Raw genomic sequence first — 24,401 nt, 5'->3', positions numbered from 1 at the left:
AAAATAGTGTTTGGTTATCCAATACAAGTTACACAGTGCTAACTTGAGTTATTCAAATTATTAAAATACCTGCTGCAGTGGGTCAGTGGCTATGGAGTTCTTCTGAGCACATAGTCACAAGTTCAATTCCTGACTGTGCTAGCTGCATTGCGATGGGGGCAGAATGCAAAAATGCTCGAGTACAATGCTTTGAAATTCCAGGTAGTTAAGGAAAACCAGGTGGTTAAGTAATAAGTGGCTAAAATTGCCCGGAGCCATGTTATTTCTATGATTAAAAATATTATTTTATTGCTGGAATGTAAACTACAGGCATACATAAAATTTTAGCTAAAATGATGGCTTATGCTCGTGAAATTGTTTAGACGTTTGTTCTGTGCCAAATTAAAAAATTCCAAAGACAGCACCTTTCTTAAATTTAAATCGCGCGTATAAATGGAATTGTGTGCATGGCACTCGTGGCCTGAGAGATTGTCAGCACAACATAGGTAATGCAGGATTATGGCACTGTGCTGACCATCTCAAAGATCATACTCCAAGTAAATCACAATGTAGCAAAAAGAAGGTGCAGTGTGCACACAAATAGTGCCAAGAGATTAGGTTGAGGGTGCCAAAAAGGCAAGTTCACGTACAATGTTGCAGTGGCAACAGAATTCGAAAATGATATAGTATTCAGGTGCATGTTTAGAAAAAACCCAAATGGTCATTAATAACCCAGAGCCCTCCTTTGGTGGCCTTTACGTGTAGCCCACTGTGCAACTTTGGAATGAGACAAGCGTGACACTTACTAATTAAAGGAGTGCTAACACAAAATCCTTGTCTCACTCTTTGTTTTAGATTTTTTTAGGCAGCTGTTGACTTAGTAATTATGGTATGAAGCTTCCATTTCTTGAGGGTGCAACAAATAAAGAAATCACCTTTTCATACGAGCAGTTGAAAACATGTACCAAGGGCAGTGTGGCTTTAGATGCAAAGCAAGATGCTTTGCTGGGCTAGTTGCTGTGTAGACATGATGGAAAATAGCGCAAGAAATTATGAAAAAAGAAGGGCGAAGGGAATCATGTCTTTAGATGCAAAGCTGGGGGGACTGTTGCCATGGAGTGGACCCCATGTTGTAAACCACTCATGCACATACCAGTCAGCCTGGTGTAGGGGTTGAAAATTGCACAACTGTTGCTGAAAACTGACCACGTGCTACCAAATCAGCCCTTTCGTTTTTCCTCATTCTGCACTCTTTCACCTTCAACATTGTTTATGGCTGGTTCTCTTCTGTTGCTTTTCTGGGAATGCAGCGGGTCCCTCTTACTTTTCCCACCCTCTTATCCTGTTAAGTGCTCAATGGACTCTGCTTGCAGCAGCATGTTCAGCGTGGACGCGCATGCATCAGTGCATGCACAGTACGACAATATGATGGTGATGTGTGTGGTACCACACATGACACCACCATATCTGGTTTTGGTAATGTGTGTAGTCTTCTTCAGTTTCATGTGCAGAGCCATGCTGCACTTGCCGCACATGTTAATAAACTATTTGCATTAAAAGGTGGTGCAATTTTTTGTTTTGCTCTCGAGGTTCTCTTAATTGGCAAGTGCAGTTCTCTACATTGCATGTTTGTGCAACTAATGGCAGCACCAGTCATGGTTTGAATGAGTACAAAATACAAGCTGCTTATGCTGAGGCTTGTCTCTTGCTTTTGGTTTCATCACGAGAGTCGCTACAATATCATCCATGTAGTAGGTCAGACAAAGTGTACTTGTATGCACCGATTGAAAAAATGACTACGTCACTATTAGCTTGACAAAATGCCTCATGGGAAAGCTCGCTGTATAGTGAAAAGGGTCTGCTGAGGCTTCATAGCTTAAGTTTTTGATCGACAGCTAGTCACTGAAGGAAAAAAGAAAAAGACAAAACTAAAGGCAAATAATAAGTCAATAATAAGTCGATGTGGACTGTTTAAATACCATTTCAAAAAGCTCGCAATGCATCTGAAGGGCCCGAATACCTTTTTCGAAATTCAAGTCTCCCGCCACCGAACCTGGAGAGTGATGTCGTTGCATATGCCACCACCACTCTTTGCTGCTGTCACCAGACAGACGGCGGTACCAAGCCAAGACAGAGCGGCGGATTCGCCGCTGCAGCTGGTTTTTGGTCGAGTGGCGTAGACCGTTCAGGCATCCCGCGATATCACATGGAAGTTGAATTCTCCGCTACTTGCAGTTTGTGAAAATTTCACGAGCCAGCAAAACCAGCGCAGCATTACGCGACAATTACTGAAATGCAGAAGCGTGGGTGGCGCGGAGTCATGTGAAAACAAAACCTTTTGACAGCCTGGGTTGTTGTCAGGGTTATTTCAATGAGTTCTTTTTCCAAAAGTGAAATAGAACTGGACAAGCAGCATATTATTTCGTCTTATAATATAATACAAGGATGTTTCGTGCAATGAGTGGTTGAGTACTAGTGAAAATTTAACTGAGGAGCGCTTTCGTCATTGGGCAAGTATTTGAATGTCTCGGTGAAGTCGCTAATCATGTCTTGCATTTACCTCAATTTCTCTATTATTAAGGCCCTGTTCGCGATAACATTGACACCTTAGAGATTCGGGAGCACTCATCTGTCACTTTAGCTTGACTTAATATTTGCCTTTAGTGTCTCCTTAATATCTGCCTTTAGTGTTCCTTTAAAGGGTTAGCCCTGTTTCGTCCCAGTGACAATCTGTGCCCTTATGCTGGGCTGCAATGCTTCAATTTTTTTGCAGGGCCAATGGGAATAAGCTGGATGCCACACCCAAATGACCCTGGCCTTCAGGAGGGGATGATTCTCTCCATCGGTATGTCTGTCGTTGGGACACATGGAGAAACCCTTCATGCTGCAATATTGTTATTACTTTTGCAGAGCCTGGTTACTACGAGGATGGCCAGTTCGGAATTCGTATTGAGAACCTGGCTCTTGTTCGCAAGGCTGCAACAAAGTACAACTTCAAAGATAGAGGATTTCTGGCATTTGATTCGCTGACATTGGTCCCTATTCAAACAAAGATGCTGAACCCTCTAATGCTCACTGCCGAAGAGGTAAGCTTGCAGTGATCAGCTATTCTATTTAGTTTGGTTACTTGCTCGAAGTCAAAATATTTATTTGCTGCAAAAAAGATGCATACAGGATGGGAAGTGACACAGGTCGTAGTTCACAACTATTTTATAAAATATGTGCTAGCATACCTAATGAGTTATGTTAGGCATTGAAATAAGCCTTCAGGCGCTATATGCATAATTGTGCAAGTCAAGATAGTGCATAAAAAGCAAGAGCACTGATGCAAATAATGATACCTAAAATGTGTCGCATACATTTTGAAACGCTTTTTCTTGGACCTGTCCTTGAAGTTTTAATAACATTTTTGTGATGTGTTTTAATAAAATGAGTTGGAATGTAGACACTGAATGTTTGTTCCCGGTGTCAGTATGTTGTCATGTAGCAACTTCATTTCTTTGATTGATGTTGACAATGTTCTTTACATGAGGCATATACATTGGAACCTCTTTGATACGTTCCCGTTACATAATTTTCCGCTAGTGCCAACGTTTGCAATCGAAAACACAAAAAATGACCCAATAAAGTTACGCTAATTTTTTACTGGTTCATGCGTTCCCAGAAAACGTAAGTTTTGGCACCATTGTTCAGTACTTCACCAAACTACGGATCGCATGATATGTTTTCCGGCCTCTAGATCCCATGTAAACAAGAAAATGTACAAACTGCGCGTGATCGGGAACAGTATATAGCTGCCCGCAGTGGCTGCTTCACTGCAATACTCGCCCGCCTGTCTCACATGAAAATAATGGCGCACACAGTTTTATATTCTGGTACCAGTAAGTCTCCGCCTGGGTCATCGCATCCCATGTTCTCAGCTATCGCCGCCAAACCTATTGCAATAAGCATCTTCACCTATCGTGTTTTATGGCATGTGGTGCGTAGTGCCATTGGTAGAGTACTGCACACTTTTAGTAGGCGATAATCCAAACGCTCCTCGGTTCCCTGCTGCAGGCGGTGCAATGTGGGCATCACATTTCGCTTCGGCAGCATCTGGTGTCATCCACCAGCTCGATTTCGTTTCGGTTTCCGGTCGCCCTCTTAAAACACCACTTAATAAGAAAACAACAAAACGTGTCTCGGGCCGCCGGAGCACCACCAGCTTGACGCACGTTGGCGTTGGCGTCTCGTGCTGCAACAATCCGCGCGACCCTTCGCATTACCTAGATGTCAACAATAGTTGAGTCTGACGTAATAGTTATGTGGAAACCCGCAAGGTGGAGAGAAGTAATTAATAAAGGGAAAATGAGACATCCACCTAAATGTAGCGTATGGGTTCATCGAAAGGAAAACTTCACAGTTGAAGAAAAATTCGTCCTGGCCTAGGACTCGAACCTGGGAACATTGCCTTTCCAGGGCAGCTGCTCTACCATCTGAGCTAACCAGGCCACTAGCAGATGGCAGGTGCAGTCGAATTTATCAACAACTCAGAAGCAAAGACAAGAGTTTGACGTAATAGTTCGGTGGAAACCCACAAGGTGGAGAGACGTAATTAACCCTTTGAAGGTTTTTGCCGTACATGTACGGCGGCGGTTTTCTGTCCCGCAAGGTCTTCGCCGTACGGGTACGGTTTCGACCCTCCGTTTGAAATTTCGCGCCATAATGACGATGCACGCTTACTGGGAGGTGCTGCCACCTCTTAGGTCTTACAAGAAGCGTTTGAAATGTGTGCTACCTTCTTGGGGAGATAAACAGAACTGACTTCAAGCTTCAGCGCGTCGCGCAGACTGCGGCCACACCCCTTTTGCGGTTTCGGTTTCGCCGCGTGATCGCAACGGAGGCGCGCGAAACGTCATTTTTCTCTTTGTCGGCACTCTTGCAAATGCTGTGGAAGTTGATTTCTATCTTGATTGGCGCTGCTCTTAGCTTGTTTATAACCGCCGCTCGCGAGGTATTCTCGCTCTCAGCGGCAACGCGCTTTCGCGGTTTCGGTTCCGCCGCAACGGAGGCGCGCGAAACGTGATTTTTATCTTTGTTGGCACGCTATCGCAGGGGCGGCGGAAGTTGATTTCTATCTTGATTGGCACGGCTCTTAGCTCGTTTATCACCGCCACTCATGAGGTATTGTCGCTCTCTGCGGCTGCGCGGAGACTCGTGTTTCAAGGAGTACCACACTCTAAAATACTATTGAACATATTGCAGTTCTGAGTGATGCCGACACCAAAATACTGTTCCCTAATTTTTTTTACTATTTATTCCCGACTTTATACATCTTGTACATTCAATATCCGCAATAAAATAATTTGACCACCCGGGAAAGTTTTTTTCAAAATAATTCGACCCTCAAAGGGTTAATAAAGTCAAAATGAGGCATCCACCCAAACGTAGCTAAGTGCTACAAAGGAAACCCATACGGGTTCCTTGAAAGTTCCGGCCATGGTGGCTGCATATCGATGGGGCCGAAATGCGAAAACACCCGTGCACTTAGATTTAGGTGCACGTTAAAGAACCCCAGGTGGTCGAAATTTCCGGATTCCTCCACTACGGCGTGCCTCATAATCGGAAAGTGGTTTTGGCACGTAAAACCCCGTAATTTAATAAATTTTTTTTTTTAAGTGGAAGACAAGTTCCCTGTTAGAACAAGGACTCCAGGCAAGCTAAAAAAAACAAAACAAAAAGATAAACAAACCATGGGCCAACCTGTGCCAATACCCAGCTGTGGAAAACTTTGTTGAATAGACCGATTCCAAAATTGTGAGCGCCACCTGCAGGGAAAATGTAGAAGCTTCCACCACGCCGTTTGGTTGGAAAATAAGGCCTAGGCTAGCATGCAGTCCATGCTCTGTGTATCGACACTACCTGCTGCGTCGTTTCATTGCTTTATTGAATTGGTTTCAATCAGTGCTTGAGTAATGATTGAAGACAATACACCCCTCCCGTTTGCGCACACGGGACTTCTCGAAGTGCTCCATAACCAACGTGGCGTTTAGCGGTATCTGTCCTCAAACACTTCAACCGCTCGTCAGGCGCATCAAGGCTGGGCGTTACATGATGGAGGCTACATGGGAAATCAAATTGTAAGCTTCCCCACAACTGATTCAAAAGGTGGACTGACTGGTCCGAGAGAGAGAGAGAAACAACATTATTTGCCACTGTAGGGTAGGAAGTTAGGACAGGTAGGGCCTAGTGTGGCTCCCAGGTGGGGCCGACGTCTTGGGCCCACGAGATGAGTGCGAGTTGCGTTTTCTTGTCTGCTCTTGCCAGCAACTGGTTCCAACCCTCCTCGGAGGGAGCTGGCAGTAATGATTGTGGGGGAGGGTTACCCTCGCATCTCCAGAGAATGTGTGCCTGAGTGGTGAACACTCCATGCTCGCACTTAGTACAGACGGGGTCGTAATCCTTTCCAGTGATTAAATAAAGCCTAGAATGACTGAGAATGGAATCGGCCTGCAGTCTGCAAAGCATGGTGGCTTGCGCTCAGTCAAGGTCGGGGTGGGGAGGCGGGTACACGCGTCTCGTCTCCTTGTAGAAGTTGGTAATGTCAGCAAAGAATTTGGGGGCCTCTGCGAGTGCATCCGGTTTCGAGGTGCCGGCCTCCTGGTTAGTTAGGCTTCAGGCTAAATGGTCGACCCCTTTGTTCCGAGAGTTACCTGCTGAGCTGGTACCCACACTAAGCTTACAGTTCTGTTGAGAGTGCAATCGCGGAGGTTGTGTGCAGCGGGGAGACAGAGTGAGTTTTTTGAGAAATTTTGGATGGCTTGTTTAGAATCGCTGAGAACAGTGCGTGTGTGGGGATCCGCGATGGCTAGCGCGATCGCGACCTCTTCGGTAGCGGTGAAGGAGTGTGTGCGCACTGTAGTGGCACTGATGAGAGTGGTGGTTGGCGTCGCTACGCAGGCTATGTATGTGTTAGTCGCATTTCGCCACGTCCACATACATGGCATGTTCGTCGGCGGAATAGGTGACATCTAAGGCTTGTGCCTTCAGTTGGCGGCGCCTGCCGTGGTGGCCGGGTAGCATATTCTTGGCCATGGGTTTGATAACTAGCCGACTGCAGACTCCAGTCGGGAGGGGAGCAGTGGGGTGGATGTCACCTGTAGGGTTGATGTTGAGGTGGTTAAGAATGTAACGACCGTGTTCGGTGCGAGAAAGATGGTGTATCTGTGCAGTCTTGTGTGCCTCTATCAGCTCTGTGAGGGTGTTGTATACTCCAAGCTGGAGGAGACGCTGTGTGCTGGCGGACTGGGGCAGTCCCATTGCCGCCTTGTACACCGAGTGGATGATGCTATTTACCACCTCTTCGTCTTTGTGACGGACGTGGTAATAAGGGTATGTGTGGACAATCCTACAAATGAGGTAGGCTTGTGTGAGGTGGCAGAGGTCGGTCTCCCGCATTCCCCTGCGGCGAGTGGCAATGAGACAGGTTAGGCCGTTGATTTGGTGGGGTGTGGTTTGGAGGCATTGGATGGCTTCCGAGTTCTGCGTGTTGTTCTGCACCAGCATGCCTAACACACGGATGATCTGTATGGGGGGTATGGGGTGGGTGGCAATGTGGAACGTGATCGGCTCTTGAGGGTCGGGGACGGGTCGGCGAACACGTCTGTCTCGTATAACTAACAGTTCAGACTTGGTGGGTGCACAAACAAGACTGTTTGCCAGCACCTAAGTGTGGACGGTGTCGATTGCCTGTTAAAGTGAATCTTGTATCTCCCCGCCCGAGCCAGAGTTTGTCCAGAGGGTGATATCGTCGTCGTATATTAAGTGCTTTATGTGAGGTATGGTGTTGAGAAGTGTGGGAAGGCTTCGCATAGTAATTTTGAATAGGAACGGGGACAAAACAGCTCCCTGTGGTGTTCCCCGGGTGCCCATGGTGACTTTCTCACTGCAGAGGTCTCCAATGTGAAGTACAGCAGTGCGGTTGTGAAGCAAGTTGGCGATATAGCTGTAGGTGCGAGTGCCTACATTCATCTGCGAGAGGTTGGTCAGTATAGAAGCATGCGACACGTCGAACGCTTAGTTACTCACGTCGAGGCCGAGAATGGTGCGTGTTGCCCGGATGGGACCCGGATCGAGTATGTTGTGTTGCATCTGCCACATGATGTCCTGGGTAGAGAGTCCAGCCCGGAACCCAAACATGGTGGGGAGGGAGGAGATCCTCCTTGTCTGCGTGAGTGTGGAGTCTGTTCAGAACTACGTGCTCCATAACCTTTCCCAGGCAAGACGTGAGTGAGATGTGCCGGAGGTTGCCCAGATTGAGTTGTTTGCCTGGTTTGGGTATGAAGATTACCTTGGCATGCTTCCAAGAGGGTCTGGAAGGCGACCTTCATGCCAGTGGTAGTTGAAAAGGTCTGCAAGTGCTGCGACTGACTGGTCGGCGAGGTTGCAGAGCATTTTGTTGGTGATACGGTCATCGGCGGTGGCCGCGGTAGTCTTGATGAGGTTGAGAGCGGCGCGGACTTTCGACGCCATGATGTCTCTGTCCATGTCTGGGTTCTGGAAGCCTTTGTAATTTAAGGGAGTGGGAATGTCGGTGGAGGTGTTGATGACTGGTACGAGCGACACGCAAGTAGTCCACAAAGACAGGCAGTGTATACGTGGTGTCAGCGTGGTATATGACCGGAACCTGTGTTAACAGCTCCTATACGCTTTATACATAACACAATATGTTATATACAGCCAAGCAACAATGTTTAGATACTTTCAAAAGTTGTTAATATAACATAAAAAATGTCTTTATACTCAGATCATTAACTACTGTTTTAACACATTTTTATTGCTTTTAAGTTTCAGGTCATGATAACTTTTCATTTAACAAAAATGCTAGTGCACCACATTGTTGCACAGCAATGTAATGTGTTTATATTACGAGCAAATACAGTTGACTGCGCGATTTAATGCGTTGACTTCATAACATAACTCACATGCTGCATTTACATTAGAAAATAATACCAGTGTGGCTGCATGCAACTCAAAGCAGCGCACAGCGCTAAATCGCGTGCACAAAAAAAAAGAAAAAAAAAATGAGGAGGGGGGAGAAAGTGGGGGGAGGGTTCGCCTCATGCTGTCCTGTTAGTGTGCATACCAAGGAAACGTATGAAACACGGCCAGCGATAGTGCATACGTTAAAACGCGCGGAATATGAGCGATGTGACAATGAACCACCTTCACGTCAGCACGACGATGTGTTGTTGACCTTATGCAAGCACCTATGATGACAAGGCAGCCAAACTTGTGTCGGCCCCAGAACTATTCAGAGCTAAGAGAACTTGAATAAACACCCTAACGGGATCCTACACTCCTTTCACAGTCCCTATGCATGGGGACATCGCGACCCACCGGGCAGCAATAAAAATTTTTTTCACAGCACGTTCGTCTACTGAAGTTTGCAGTCCCTTTGCCTTTTCACGCAGCGGTTGTGGCGCTGTACAGCAGTCTCGCTCGGAGTCTTGCTGTATGTGATCACTGTCTGCACACAGTCCGGATGATTTACCAGCTTCGATGGCCGGGGTACGTTTGACAGTGGGAGGTTACGACACGATGGTCACTCGGAATTTTTTTTTAAGGAATCTTGCTGGTGATGAAGTGCGCCCTGCAGATTCGAGAATGCTCTGCTGGCTGCCACAATGAGCCGTCCACGTTTGCATGCCTCACTGCAGATATCCACAGAGCCCTCCTGGCATACTTTTTTGCAGATGGAGCTAGAGTTTCTGTTTCCATAGTAGTAGTTCTTGCACTCGAAGGCAACACAATTACCCAGCACACTAAAAAAAAAAGAAAGAACAAGCACAACCACCAGTTCTTTTGTAGCAACACCGTCCGAAGTAGCCGCATTGCCCCGCGTTGTTTTCCAACCAAGTCTAGTTACGACAACCACTGCAAGGGGAACTCAAGCCACGCCGGTTTGGCACATGCGCAGAAAGATTTTTGGAATCGATCAATTCAAGCAGTCTAAATCACAGGGAAGGCGCACACAACAGGCTAGAAAAGCAAGCTGGGAGAGGTTTCTTTTGGGAATCAATTCCTGTAACCAAGAAACTGTGGAATGTGCTCAGAAGGCTGAAGGGGCAGCAATCGCATCTGCTGCCCTTGGTAAATAATCAAGGAAACAGGTTGGAAGACCAGGCAGATGCTCTTGGTAAACATTTTGAGTATGTATCTAGCTCCGCACACTATCCAGACATTCCTTAACCCTTTCAGGCGCCACTTGCAATTATGCATAGAAAAAAATCTTTTTATATATAAACATTCTTTTTGGGACCTAAGAAACACAAAACCATCGAATTCTTGAAAGTTATTATGAAACTGTAATTTTTGCAACATCGTACACAATTGTGTACACAACGCCTCGGTGGTCACAAAATTCACTTGTGGAATGCGAGGAAGCAATTGCTCTCTTTCGTCAGGCACAGTTGCACGGCGCATTTCATGCAGAATATCCGGGTGTCTCATGTGCACTTCTCGAGCTTGCACCTAATTCGCACGTTCTGGTTGCGCGATTCGGACCAATGGTCAAAGGAGTCGTAGTGCGCGTCGGTGCATGGACGCGATATTCTTGCTTTTTTGCCATATCTTTGGTTGTGGTGCTTGGATCTCTGCAAGAGAAGGCCTTCCACGCTTTTTCTCGGGTAGTACCGATTTAATTAATGCTTCGGCAGCTTGCAAGCAAGCGAAAATTCATCAAATATAGGAGTTTAGCTCCAGGCAGCGTTTGATTGTCACGGTGGTAGTCCAGCCAAGAATTGCAGATACCCAGGTTCACAAAAGGAAAAGACACTCTGTGTCCACTTCTTCAGCTTGCGTTTCCCCTGCAGCAGCGTCTTCCTCTTCTGTGAGGTTGGTGAACGCAGCTGCAACGCAGGCGTCGGTCGCTTCGCACGTGGCTTCTTCTTCGTCACTTTCCCCAACGTCTGAAACATTTATCAGCAATGAGCTCCAAAAGCCTTTCAGCTGTCTTTTGGGTTTTCTTATACTTGTTTGCATTGTAGAAAGAACGACGAATGGCCAAAAAACCTGGAAAGAAAATCAAAGCAACTCTCAGCGTTCTTCATTTCTGCAGCGACCACGGCGCTTTGTACACAATCGTGTACACATGCGCGTGCGAGCGTTAGCGTTCGGTCATCTCCTCAGAAAGGATAAAATTATCACTCCTCGGTACTTCATATGATGCACAAGCGCGTATAATTTTTTTCGCTTGCCACAATAAAAAAAAAGTGGCTCTAAAAAAAATAAGAACTTGACTCACCGCTCTTTGCTGCTCCGGCGTCCACCATTTCTTGTTTTGATATGAACATCTTCACCGAAATGCGACAGATGGTGCCCAAAATGCACATGGTTGTCAGTTTAAAGTTTGGGAATGTGCTAAAGCCAACCTAATAGAAAATTGCGCGCCCTAAACGCGAAAAAAACACCAGAAGTACAATGTACACAATTGTGTACAAGGCGCCTTAAAGGGTTAAGTACAATGAGATAGAAAAACACAAGACACTGGACCACAAATGCTGAGAAAACGATCTAAATAACCATCCATTCAACATTGCTGAGCTTAGAGCAGCGCTGAATGCCCGCAAAAGCTCTGCGCCAGGAGCAGACAAGGTCATGTATGACCTGATCAAGAACATGCACATGCACACGCAAATTACCTTGCTTGCACTACTTTATAACATTTCGTCAGCCAGATACCTTCCAGCAACATGGAAAGAAGCTATCATTGTCGCAGTTTTGAAACAAGGTAAAGACACACCCTTGGTAACAAGCTACTGCCCAGTAGCGCTTACAAGCTGCCTATGTAAGAGTTAAAAAAAAAAATAATAATAAATTGCCGTCTTTTGCATTTGATAGAATCAAACAACATGCTTGATCCCTACCAATGTAGGCTTTGAGAAGGCCAGTCCACAACCGACATCTTGTGCGCATTGAGGCAAATGTTCGCTATGCATTTGCCCACAAACAGTATTTGTCCGTGTTTCTAGATATGGAAAAGGCCTATGACACCACATGGCACTACGGCATTATCAGAAACTTATCAGGAATGGGTATTTGTGGCAACACATGCTTAGCATAATTCAAAGCTATCTTTCACACTGTACTTTTTGTGTTGGAATTGGTACTGCTCACTTTAAGTTATTTACACAAGTAACTGGGGTGCCATTGAGTGGCATACTTAGCTGTACACTTTTTATTGTTAAGGTGAACTCTTTATGCTCGTGTATTCCACAAAGTATGTTTTATTCATCATATGTCGATGATGTGCAGATTGGATTTAAATTTTATAACGTCGCAGTCTGTGAATGACACGTTCAGTTAGGGCTGAACAAAGTATCAACATGGGCAAGTCAGAACGGCTTTAAGCTGAATCCCCAGAAAAGCTCCTGCGTCCTCTTAACAAGGAAGAGGGGCCTTATCCCAGAGCCAAGTATCCAGCTCCATGGTCAGCAGTTGCCTTTGAATAGACAGCATAAATTTCTTGGTGTTGTACTTGACTTTAAACTTGCACTAATTCCACATATAAAGTATCTGAAAGCCAAATGTTTAAAAACAGGGAACATACTTAATATTCTTGTGCACACGACATGGGGCAGCGACAGGGGTCACTTAACGAACTTGTACAGGAGCCTTGTATGATCATGCCTGGATTATGGTTCCATGATGTATCACTCTGTCAGTCCAAGTGCATTGAAGATTTCGGATCCTGTTCACCACTTAAGTATTCGCCTGTCCACAGGTGTCTTCAGAACAAGTCCAATACAGAGTTTATATGTAGAATCCAATGAGTATTCACTCCACGTGCAAAGAACAATAAGTGTCAATATTTCCTCAAAGTGCACTCTAAACCTGAACTACCCTGTCATAAAACTGTTAATGATTTGACAGCTGCCGCACTATTTCAAAACAGACTTGAAATGAGAAAGCCTTTCTCACTACATGTGAGGAAGCTGAGCGAGGAAATGAATGACGCACTACATGTGCATCCACTGATAGCTCCAACAAGCCTGTTGACACTGTGGCAACTGTTAGAATGCGACACGTAATTTGTTGAAGTTACAAAGCATGCTCCAGAGATGCACATCCGTATGCATTTTCTGGAACTCCCGTCAAAGTACTCCTGTCCAGAATTTTATACTGACACGTCAGTCACATATGGCATATCCTATGTGGCAGTCCGGCCATCCTTCTTGGAATGCAGTGTTCGGCACATAGAGACTAGCATGACAAAAAGCTGTCATATTTAGACTCTCTAAGCGTAGTAAGAGCTTTAGTGTGTCTACAGAAACATAATATGCTTGCACAATATGCTTGCAGACGAACTTGCTACATCCATAACAACAAGAGCCTGTAACTCTACCATAGCTATCCCTCCCACAGTCTAGAAGCCCTCCTTGCGCAAATAGCTGAGAAACTTTTGGCAAGCCATCTAGGACCTTGAAACCGCTAATAAACTTGATTTAGTTAAGCCTCACCTTTGAAATGGGCCTGCAGTAACAAAAGCACGACAAACTGATGTCATGTTCTGTGGACTGAGAATAGGACACGCATACAGTACTCATTCTTACCTGAACCTGCCCTCTGTGGTAGGTGTGGTGAGAGGCTGACCATTCTCCACGTCTTGACGGAGTGTCGGGAAGCAGAGGGTGAATGAAAAAAGCACTTTCCTCTAGCATGCCGATGCCACATTCCCCTTCATCCGTTATTGTTTCTTGGAGCAGAACCAATTTTTGATAATAAATCAATCTTAAATTTTTACAAGATGTCAGTTTATTGCGCATTGTAAGCCCGTGAGATTCGTAGCACATCCTCTTTGGAGAGGCTGATGCTGCGATAACAGCGACCTGTATGGCACACTCCTCTGTCCCTTAAGCTTAATGGCCTTGGTGAGGCTGTAGTGCTGCTTGTAGCGACATAGTACATCGCTTTTGGTATGTACAATGGACTCTCTTTAATTGGAACTTAAAGGAACCAGGGAAATTAGTTTCATTTATCAGAAGTTCTATTTAATGAGAAACATTGCAAAGAGCATTGCATGAATACAAAACCAACCAACCATGAGGATGGCTTTCCATTTAAGCGGCAGTTCCATTTATCGTGATTCCACTGTACATCGTTTCTTCATAGCATATGTCATGTATCATTGACTAGTTTTACTACAAATATATGTACTTTCCAACAAATATTTTTTAGGCCTCTATACAGCAGTGTTCCATCCACGTCTCGATATTCATTATTCACTTACCAATGGCAATCTATTATCATAGCCTTTGCGCTCTTTGGCCACATCAGATCTGTGCTCCACTAAACTCCAATCATTGTCATCATCATCCTCTGATTAATCGAAGAAGCCTGTAGATTCCACAATGCTTCACGAAACTACTAAAACAAAGTATAGATGCAGATTTTAAGGGTTGTGCATACCTGCTAGGTCTTCCAGATTGCTTTTACAGTGTACAGATTTTGACTATTTTGTTCAGTTATAAAGCTGATGAAATCATCTAGAGATTCGACTTGCTGGTACTCAAGCGTAAAGACTGCTGTGCAGAATATAAGAAAATGGTATAACTGGACGAAATTGACATTGCTGTCATGGAGTCATGATGTGATTAATACACCATTTCAGCTGTGCAGCAACTATAATTTTTGTGACCATAGCTGAGCACACAATGAGAGTTCATAAATAAATCATTCCTTTTCAAGGCCCACAAACTGTTGCAAGAAACATAGCCTTTAAGTTAAGGAGAAAAAAATTAGGATGTTGTATATCTGAATTATAGGATGTCTTTTTATAGGAGTGCAACTGTCAGCTACAATTTTTGCACTTCATTTTGTTTTCTTTATGAATAGGCAGTGTATTTATAAAGCCTCTCGCCATGGAGGCAAATAATATCAGTGCCCCTATCTCGCTATATGCATTTTACATGCTACATAAAGGCACAACAACAAGCTGAGTATTCTGTCATGATGTCTTCCACTGCTCACCTCCTTTGTTGTGCCTTTCCAACACTTCTCTGTCTACTAGCCAGCCAAATGCTGCAGGCATAAGGTGCTGCAATCACAGCAGCCCGTGTGGTGTCATTGTGGTGTGTTCATCACTTGAAACTAGAATGAAAGTGGGTCTGGCCTATTTGACAGCTGAAAGAATTTAAAGTTGCAGAAGAATACAGAGGTGCTGGGCAGCATGGCTGCTGTTGAATGCAACCAATAAACTTTGCTAACATATCAGTAGGATGAATAATTGAACTAGGCTGCACACACTGGATAAATACAACTCTGTATACAAATGAAGCAGTATTGCTTCTATAATATTTCGTCAATGTGTCATGAAGGTGCAGTTAACAGTGCTTCTGCCTACCACGAAGCAGTCAGTACTGCTTTATTATCCAGTGCTGTGGTTGCCATTCACTAATACCGATTTCTATACTGAATTGTTGAAGGTAGCTGTTGTAGTTTGAAACACTATTATTCTGTGTTTTACAATGTGCAAGGGGCCACCTTTTGTGTCCACTACATAGAGGCACTGGCTAAGAGTTTTTTTTTTTTGGCCACCATTCAGAAAGCTAGTCATTGCTGCTTCTCTAACATCAGGCAAAAAATAAATACAAGGCATCCTGTATTTTGCAGATGTTTGCAGTAGGCCACTGTTGAGTACCGCATGTTTGCATTTTGTGTTCCAGGTGGAGTGGCTTGACACATACCACCAAGCCTGCCGGGATGTCATTGGCCGTGCTCTAGAAGAGCAGGGCCGAGACCTTGCTCTCCAGTGGCTGCTTCGAGAGACCCAGCCATTGGGTTAAAAGAGGGACGTCTGGGAGCCTCTGTGTTCGGTATCGTGCCAAAGGGGTAGTTTTGGAGACAGGGTTTAAGTTTCTCTCTTTCATGCCAGTCGTCCATTGCCCAACATCCCCCGTGCATTTAGTGAGAGACCCCGCTTTCGGGACTGTATTGTTTTTGCACCCCTTACTTACCTGCCCCGTCTGAGGTGGAGGGGCATCATGTGCTGCCTCGCAGCCTTGCGAGCTCTGGTCTGCACAACAGGCACTGCTAGTGTATACTGAGAGTGTCCTCCGCAAACACCTGACCATATGTCAAAAAGCGACAGCGAGGGCGTATCAGAGCTTTTGGTGTTGGTCGTGTTTCTTGGAAGCGGGAGAGAAGCGACACTCTTGCCAGTGTGTGCACAAAGAGGCCTGTTGGGAGTCATTTTTCAAGGAGGGAGGATGTGATAACAGACGTTTTTGTCGGGTTTCCTAGAAACCCCAGGAGCATTCATTGTTAGTGATGTCCAGTAGGTCCCTGCAACAGGGCTTCGGGGAACTGTTGAGCCTGGCTCAGCATTTGCACAAACTGCAGTCATTTTGTATGTCCTTATTTTAGGATTTCTACGCACCTTGCCATTTTTGCTGACAAAACCCTGGGCTTGGAAGGGATGCTACTGCATTGCTAGTCGGTCCTTGGGCAGGAACGCAGGCGGGAAGGCCAAAGCAAAAGTGGACAGAGCAAGTTTTGCATGTGAAATGAAACAAATCAAATGGTGTTTGTTCAGTCTACTGGGTTATGCATTGAAAGTGACCCAGCGCAATAAAGTATTCATGTCTGGTTCTTGGTCACATAGCAGTAGCTGTGTCTGTGGCCTCAAAAGAGAGAAAGCCTGGACTTCCCTTGGGTTTTGCAATGCGTAATGGCGTAAATGCAAAGCAGTACTATGAATACTGCCATATGTTAGATGGCGTTGTTGACAAAGAACCGTAAAACGGAAATATTGCATTGTGGCATATATGCAGACATAGCTTCTTTCTCTTTCTTTTTAAATGTCCTCGGCGTGCATCAAAATGCATGCCACTATGTATTGGGCATTTACAAGCTTTGGCTGTGGAGAAATGTGCTGCATCTGTTTATTTTGTTTTATTCTTGTGATGTATTGTGTCTTCATTTTTACGAGTCATGCCATAGTTTGGTGAATGTCTCTCATTTGGTCTGTCAAGTGCAGACGAATTGTGGCCATGTGCGTTTTGCAAGTTGTGCATTTCATCAGCTACAAGTGCACCTGAGTGTGCTATGCTTCATGCAATTTCATAAGGAGCCCATGAAAGTGCATGTGTGTACAGTTATGTTGTCAGTTTGTGCTGCCATTATTACATCTTTTAGAAAACTGTAAATTATTGTGTTGGTTAGACAAGAATGGCAAACTTAATTTCCTATATAAGGGCATGCTTTTTTTTTTCGCTTTGTTTGCCACGCAGCATACTTACTTGCCACAGCATACGTGGCATGCTTAGTGCATTTGTTTTATGTCAAAGAGCTCTTTCTATTCATGGGGCATTACATTTTTTGGGGAGGGTGAGGGAATAATTTTTAATCAAGACATTCCATTCTGCATTGTGTTTAGAAGCTTGCAGTCAGGTTATGTGCACAGCAGATGTGAGACCACTGGTGGCTTTTCTTTTTTCTCGTGGTCGTGGTTTCTGGCCTGTATTCTGCAAGGTGATATGGTTTTGTTGATCATCTGCCTCTGTTGAGACAGTTTGTCAGTAATTCAATCAATTGTTTGATGATTGAGCTAGTCAGTGATGCACTTAGGGGGAGCTGCTATGTGCGTAGGCACATGGTACAGAGTATTTTCATGGGTCACTCTGCCAAATATCCTGCAAGGTATGGGCCAAAAACTGCTGTGGAGGGTGGGCAGGCACACTAATTCACAGCCAATCGGCGTGACTTTAAGAGACATTATTTTTTATACCTGCAAGGAGCTGCGTTTTCAGATGTATAACCTGCCTGTGGTTGTTCTGGCCCTGCTTGTTTCAAACACACTACCTCTGAACTTTTTGCGAGAGCTGAATGGTTGGCAGCCTTGCAATTATTGATGTATTACACAGCATTTTTAGTGCTGCTCTAGGTGGGACTTTGGCATCTGCACATTGTGTAGAAGGGGCTGGGGTTGCTTTTCAGATTTTCAATATCCCAACCCGTACGGGTAGTAGCAGCAGTGCAACTTGAGACTGTGCAGGCACCTCAAACAACTGCTATGCGCAGACCATTGTGGACTCTGAAACAGAGTGCACATGCTGCTGTCCTTTGGTGTTATGTGCATAACAGTGTGTTCTCATTTGTTGTCTAGCAATGTAGTGCCTTTTGTTTCCAGGATTATCCTCTTGTGCAGTTCAACTGCCAGCAGGTGCAGCAAAACCTTTAGAACCTCAGATTAACAACTAAGGACCTCATTTGAGCTTTGAATTGCTACCTCGTCTAAGCAAAGCCTTTGCCTACTCTACTGGGCTGTTTGGTGGTTTTGATGAGACCATGCAGGGCAATATATATGAGCCTCTATTTAAAGGCCATGTGGGCAGGATGCGTGTAATTTTTGGAGAACTGCTTCTTTTGAAACTTTTACATTTTGCTGGGTGACTGCAGCTCCCATTGCAAACACAGCGCTTTCTGCTGCATCTACCTCCAAATAGACTGGCCGTCTAACTCCTTTTGTGGAGAGTAGACGTGGTTCCTAGAAGCTTGGCTTTGGCCACTGCTTTCTAACGCAGATATACCTCAAGCAACATAACTACCCTCATTTTGCAGGCGCATTCTTGCCAGATAGCTCAGGCAGCAATCTCCTGAAATACCTCAGGCACTGTAGTTTGTTGTGGGTTGGGTTGTGGACGTTGTGGTACCTCTCAGCAGCCATTAACCACTGTGTATGTGTGCGTGTGTGTGTGTATACGTGTTTCCCCTGTGCCAATGACATGGCCCCAGAGGTCGTGCACTTGTTAGCCTGTCGTGTTGTTTGTGGGGCCTTCCTGCCGGGGAGCGCATACGGGTGGGCCAAAGCAACCGCACTACCTCTCATAGCTATTGGCGGGGACTGCAGTCACCCAGCATCCACAGTGTGCCCTCTGTGGTGTGATTTCTGCTGTGACCTTTGAAGTGTGCCCAGCTGTGTGCCGTCGACCGGGGTGGTTGGCTGGGCGGTGTCCCCAGGAGTGGAGAGCCAAGCTTCCGCTGCCTGGGGTGTCGCTCCTCAGAGGGAAAAGGGGGGCGCTAGCACCTCCTCGTTCTCTGTCCACCTAGCAGCTGACCATCAGTGTCTTCCAGCAGAAAAAACATGTTTGTCTTGTTGCTGTTAGCGTGATGTAGAGGCAAGGAAATCACCCGTAACGCATATCACACAGTGGAAAAGTGTACAAGACAGGAGCAATAATTGTGTTAACATTCAATGGAAATCAGTGTTGCGTGTTTGTTTGTATATTAAGAGCAGTCAAACTGCTGTAATTGTCGTCTTAGCTGAGCAGCCCCTGCAGACTGGGAGATGGAGAGCCTGCTTTCCCCTTTTTCCATCACCTGCCTGCCCTTCTTTCTCCTCTGCCTCAGGCACTGTCCCTCTGGACAGCCAGAATGACTTCCCATTTTGTAGCACGTCGGGTGGGACGTTAAAACCACATGCGACCAGCTTTTGTACGACTCTCTCTCCCTGCCATTTTTGCACTCAAGGATGATCCACACACTGTGCACCGGCTTTGGCAACTGGTGGAGCAGATACTTGAGCACTTGAGTTTGTCCTGCTCATGACTCTCCCACTCTGTCAGTGGGTGGCCGTGTCGTAGTTTTTTGCTGTTGTCATGCTGTCAGTGTTGGGTGTGCGTTGTTTCTCCAAATTGCCTTGGTTGTTGCTTTCTACCCTAACAACCGAAAGCCACAGGGCTGTCTCTAGCCTTGCGGCACTTCTGGGGCCTTGCCCCAAGTATTGGCACTGTCCTGTGCTGTGGCACCTCTGGTCCCTGGTTTGGCTGTGCATTGTGGCTTTGTGTCACGGTAAAACACATTGTGTGCCATGGGTAAATGGCAAAACATTGCTGGTGGCAGCTTGTTTGCAGAAAAGTAGGTAGGGTGCACGGAGAAATTGGGTGAAGTAACACACCACACACGCTACCAATTGCATAATCTGGCATTACATGTGCAACCTGCATGCGCGAATGCAAATTTTGAGTTTCGGCTGCAGGAATGAGAGTCGGTAAAGGAATTGCATAGACATATATTGCGCATGTAATTTGCAAGCTCATTTGCTCTACAGGAATGCACAAATGACAAATGATTAGTACTGCAATGCTTTGCCTTTTTCCACTGGAACACCTAGAGGAGTTTGCAACTACTTTGCATTACCAGTAGCCAGTAGTTGTGTGGCTAATGGTTGTTCAGTTGTCAAAGGGCATATGCTGTCAAACAGTTGCCCAAATGGCCAATGCTGCTCCATGCACAGCACCATAATGTTCTATTTGGCTAGGAAAGAACAAGTTGGTTCCACGTGATGCTGGGTTGCATAGGCAGCCCTTGCCAGTTTACTGATCAGTGTTGTCGCCAAACTTTGCAGCTGCCCCCCCTTTTTTTTGTAGGGTCATGAAAAAAGAAACTATGCAGAGGTGATGAGTCTTTACACAGCCAGTGACTCGGTCATACTTAAAAAGAAAAATGGTTTTTGTTTGATGGATAAGCAATATTTGCTCCCCACTGATGGAGATCTGTAATTTTGCTTTGTACAAATAATCAAGTGCTCTATGTTGAAATAAAGGATTTTAATGATGTAGCCAGTGCAAATATGTGTTTCATTGATTTTGTTATCTCATGGAAGATGCCTCTGTAAAGGACATCCAAGTAGAAGTACGTCATTGTGGACAGTGTGCAACAGCACTAGTAGTGCGTGGCACTGGTTCGTGCTTGCTTGCACTCGGAAGTGGGTATTGGATCAAACAAATCTCGAAGTACTGATACAATACCGTAAAGCATCTGTGTTGTATTTGCTAAGCAAAGAACCATCCTGTGAGCCCCCTACTTCAGCTTATTCTGAAACATCTGGACAGGTTTTTTTATGTTGCTTAGTACAAGATATTACTGGGCAACTTGCAGAAGCAAAAAATATCCAATGATTGCAATACTCCCTAATGCGAAATATGAGCACAGCCTGGGGTCCCTCAGGCACATAGTAGGGGTTGCAGAGCGGCACCATCAAATCCTCCGAACCCTTACCACACCAACGACCTTTGGGAGAGAGCCTTGGCCAGCTTTGACCTCGAGAGATAAAACTTTAGTATGTCCTTGATGGGGTCCAGGGGTGGTGGGGGTTGGGAGACCGAGGGACCCATGAATGGGCGCCTAAGAGCTGTGTTTTAAAGAGAAAGAAAGCAGGGAGGTCGGAAAGCTTGTGTATATCCAGTGGAGTGCTAGGGATCCAGTTCCCCATACGCCTTTGCCTGTGTGCCATTTTCACCACCTTACATCCCTTTGTCCTAGCTCTTGTAACCTCACTCGTGCCTCTTTTTAGTTATCTAGACACTTTTTAAAAATGTTAAGAAAACATTGATGAGGCAGGATGCACACTTGGCCAGGCCAACTACACTGGCATGTATCAGCCTAACTCGAGCCTGCACTGCTGTGCTTGTGCTGTTGATTGGATGCGAGGGGCAAGGGGAGTCTCATTAGGTGGTTTTAGATATTGTGCACCCAAAGTTTGGGGACACAACCCATAGGGTTTACAAAAGAACACAAGCAGGGCATGGCACTTTGTGCATACAATAATAAAACTCCCCATTATACCAGTGAACCACAATTTTATCATAAAATGCCCAATTTTTAGAGCTTATGATTGTATTGAAACCAATTGTTTCAGGATTTTTTCGTTTGCACCTAGTTTAACACATTTACTGTGTGTATTTCTGTGCATGACAACCAGCTGATGGGTCACTTGCCATATTCCTCTGGTGCGTTGTGACCAGTGGGTCACATGCTCTGAAACTTAAAGGTGAAGAGAGATGGCGCCACGACACGTTGGATAAGAAGCAACAATAATTTTACAGCAAAACTGTTAACCTCTAGTTAGCATTTTTTGGTACCTCGTCCTCTCGGAATAAAAAAAAAATACCTTCAACGATTGAAGCAAAAAGTGCATAAACTTTTTGGTGTTGCATACAACATACAGCACAGCATTGGTTTCGATAAAGAACGAGCATCCAAACCACATAATTGATGAGGCGGTCTTGCTAACAACACGAAGCACGTAGCGCTCTCCACATGCGTTTCCTAGTAAAGATTAATGTTGCTCAAGCTGCCATGGCGACGGCAACTTGTGAAATGGGGAGTGACGTTGCTAGCCTTTTATATGTAAAAGAACCAGCCTAGCAACTAATTTCATTGTTGTTTAAGCACCGCTATGGGTAGGCATTGCATAGTTGGGACTTTTGAAGAGCAGCGTGAATACGAGGAGTGGCAAAGGGAATAGAAACTGCAATATAAGACTATCGGCGCGGTTTCCCGCTGCTAGTCGTATTGCCACTTTTATTGGTAGTGAAAGTGTTGCTTGCACACTGCAGGAAGGCCCTGCACAGTTGCACAGGAAGATTACCTGCCATAAATTATGTTGCAGTGAACATATTGAAGGGACACTAAAGGCAAATACCAACTCGACATGGACTGTTGAAATACCATTCCAGAAACCTCGCAGTGCTTGCGCCATGCTAAGAAAATCCTTGGTTTACGAGAAAATTTCGTATGAAGGGTCTGCACACCTTTAGCGCAGTTGAAATCACACGCCCCGAGCGGGGATTGGTGACGTAACGTACGTCATCACCGACCTTTGCAGCCATCGGTGAGTAAAACTGCGCCCGACAGACTGCGCTACCGTTTTCTGCGCAGGACGCAAATGTGCAGCCATAGAGAAAGTGAGCCAAGGCAGAGTGTTGGATTCACCACTGTAGCTTGTCTTGGTCAAGTGGCACAGACCATAGAGTTTCCTACAATAATTACTAGAGGGAACTTTGGTGCTAGTGTCTGTGACAGCTGCAATTGGAGTAGTTCAGCCAGCATGGGAAGTACATGGATTTGCCTAAACTATATCCTTCTGGCTTCAAACGGCTGTGTGACTTTGTAAAATCGTCATTTTCAGCAAAGTACTTTGTACTGAATAATTAAAAAAAAAAAACGTTATTAAAGTAGTCTTGACGGCAGGATTCGAACACAGGGTTTCTAGGACAGATGCCAGATATTGAAACCATTGCGCCACAGCACATGCATCAACAAACAGCATAGAATGCCCTTACGAATATCTTGAGGGCAAGCCAGCCTGTTGAGATGCTTGGCGCGTTTCAAATTTGGCCACCTTGAGAGGATGAGCTGCTGCAATTAGTAGCGATTGTGTGAGTTTGCAGAGTATTCTGCACAGAGAAGAGTATAGATCACTTTGAAATTTAGGACAATGAATACAAATAAACCGTAAAAACAAAAGCCACAAGAATGTCTGAATTCACAAGTACGAAGATAAGGACAAATCCATGTACTTCCCATCATTCACATGGTGGTTGAACGATCACAGCGCCACAGTTTCATCTGGTAATTATTGTATGAAACTATGGCATGGACTGTTCGGGAATACCACGACATCACATGGACGTGGCAATCTCTGCTACTTGCAGTTTGTGTGAGCTTTGCAAGCCAGCAAAACCAACGCAGCACTACGCGATAACGGAACTACTGAAACGCGAAAGCGCGGGCGGCTCAGAGTGGAGAAAACGAAACCTTTTGACCGCCCGTGTCGCTGTCAAGGGTAACGTCAATGAGTTTATTTTTCTAATATCAAATAGAACTGGACAAGTAGCATTTTGTTCCTTATAATGCAATACAGTGATCTTTTTATTACAAATGTTTGAGTGCTGGTGACAGAATTGCCTTCATCATCAGCCTAGTACTTCAATATCCCAGGGGTCTTTAATCGTGTCTTGCATTTACCTTAACTTCATTATTAATGCTCTGCTCATGATAACATTGATGCCTCGACGTTCTCGAGCACTATCACTTTAGCATGACTTGACATTTCATTTTAGTGTCCCTCTAAGGCAGAAGTGCTTTCAAAAGATATATAGACGTAGTTTCAGACAAACTTTTCGGAAGCATGATTTTTCAGAGCCGTGGATCAGTTGGATCTATCCGCAGCAGCAACTCCGACTAGTAGAACCAGTGCATAACGCCAACCAATATTTTGGCCGAATAAACTCTCTAACGTTGCTGATGTGCAGAGCCTTGGTGCAACTATAGAGCTGAGTGCGTATTCACTGGGTCCCTATAGAACTGTTGGCGGACCTTATAAGCAATCAATGTGTTAGGTTTTGGTATATTTTATTAAATTTTAGCAGTTTTCATATTCTAAACAAAAATTTTATGAATGCTAAGGTTAACAGGTCAGCATGACACTGGGTACAGTTCCAAATGCAACTTTAAGTGCTTTTTCAAGCTGCAACTTTTGCTAAAATGATCTAACGTTATATGAAGGCATCCTTGACATGACTAGTGTAACACCAGTGTAACACTTGTAATTCCCAAGGTTGAAATATCAAATGTCAAACATGCTCACAACAAGCTTT

The 24,401-nt window shown here is 45.1% G+C and overlaps 1 protein-coding gene across 7 annotated transcripts in view; it reads left to right on the top strand.

Annotated features, from left to right (window-relative positions):
- The window catches only part of ApepP (Aminopeptidase P), a 64,778-nt gene extending 44,200 nt beyond the window's left edge, over positions 1–20,578 (top strand). For all 7 annotated transcript variants that reach the window (XM_070531185.1, XM_070531188.1, XM_070531184.1 and 4 more), the window contains 3 exons: positions 2,753–2,824; positions 2,890–3,065; positions 15,684–20,578. In XM_070531185.1, coding sequence (XP_070387286.1) covers positions 2,753–2,824; positions 2,890–3,065; positions 15,684–15,803 — 368 coding nt within the window. In that variant the 3' untranslated portion in view covers positions 15,804–20,578. The remainder of the gene's footprint in view (positions 1–2,752; positions 2,825–2,889; positions 3,066–15,683) is intronic.
- The last annotated feature ends 3,823 nt before the right edge of the window (positions 20,579–24,401 follow it).

The sequence above is a fragment of the Dermacentor albipictus genome, chromosome 1 (assembly GCF_038994185.2).
Source record: "Dermacentor albipictus isolate Rhodes 1998 colony chromosome 1, USDA_Dalb.pri_finalv2, whole genome shotgun sequence".
Taxonomy (NCBI): domain Eukaryota; kingdom Metazoa; phylum Arthropoda; class Arachnida; order Ixodida; family Ixodidae; genus Dermacentor; species Dermacentor albipictus.
Note: the sequence above shows the minus strand (reverse complement) of the source record. Positions and strands in the feature narration are given on the sequence as shown.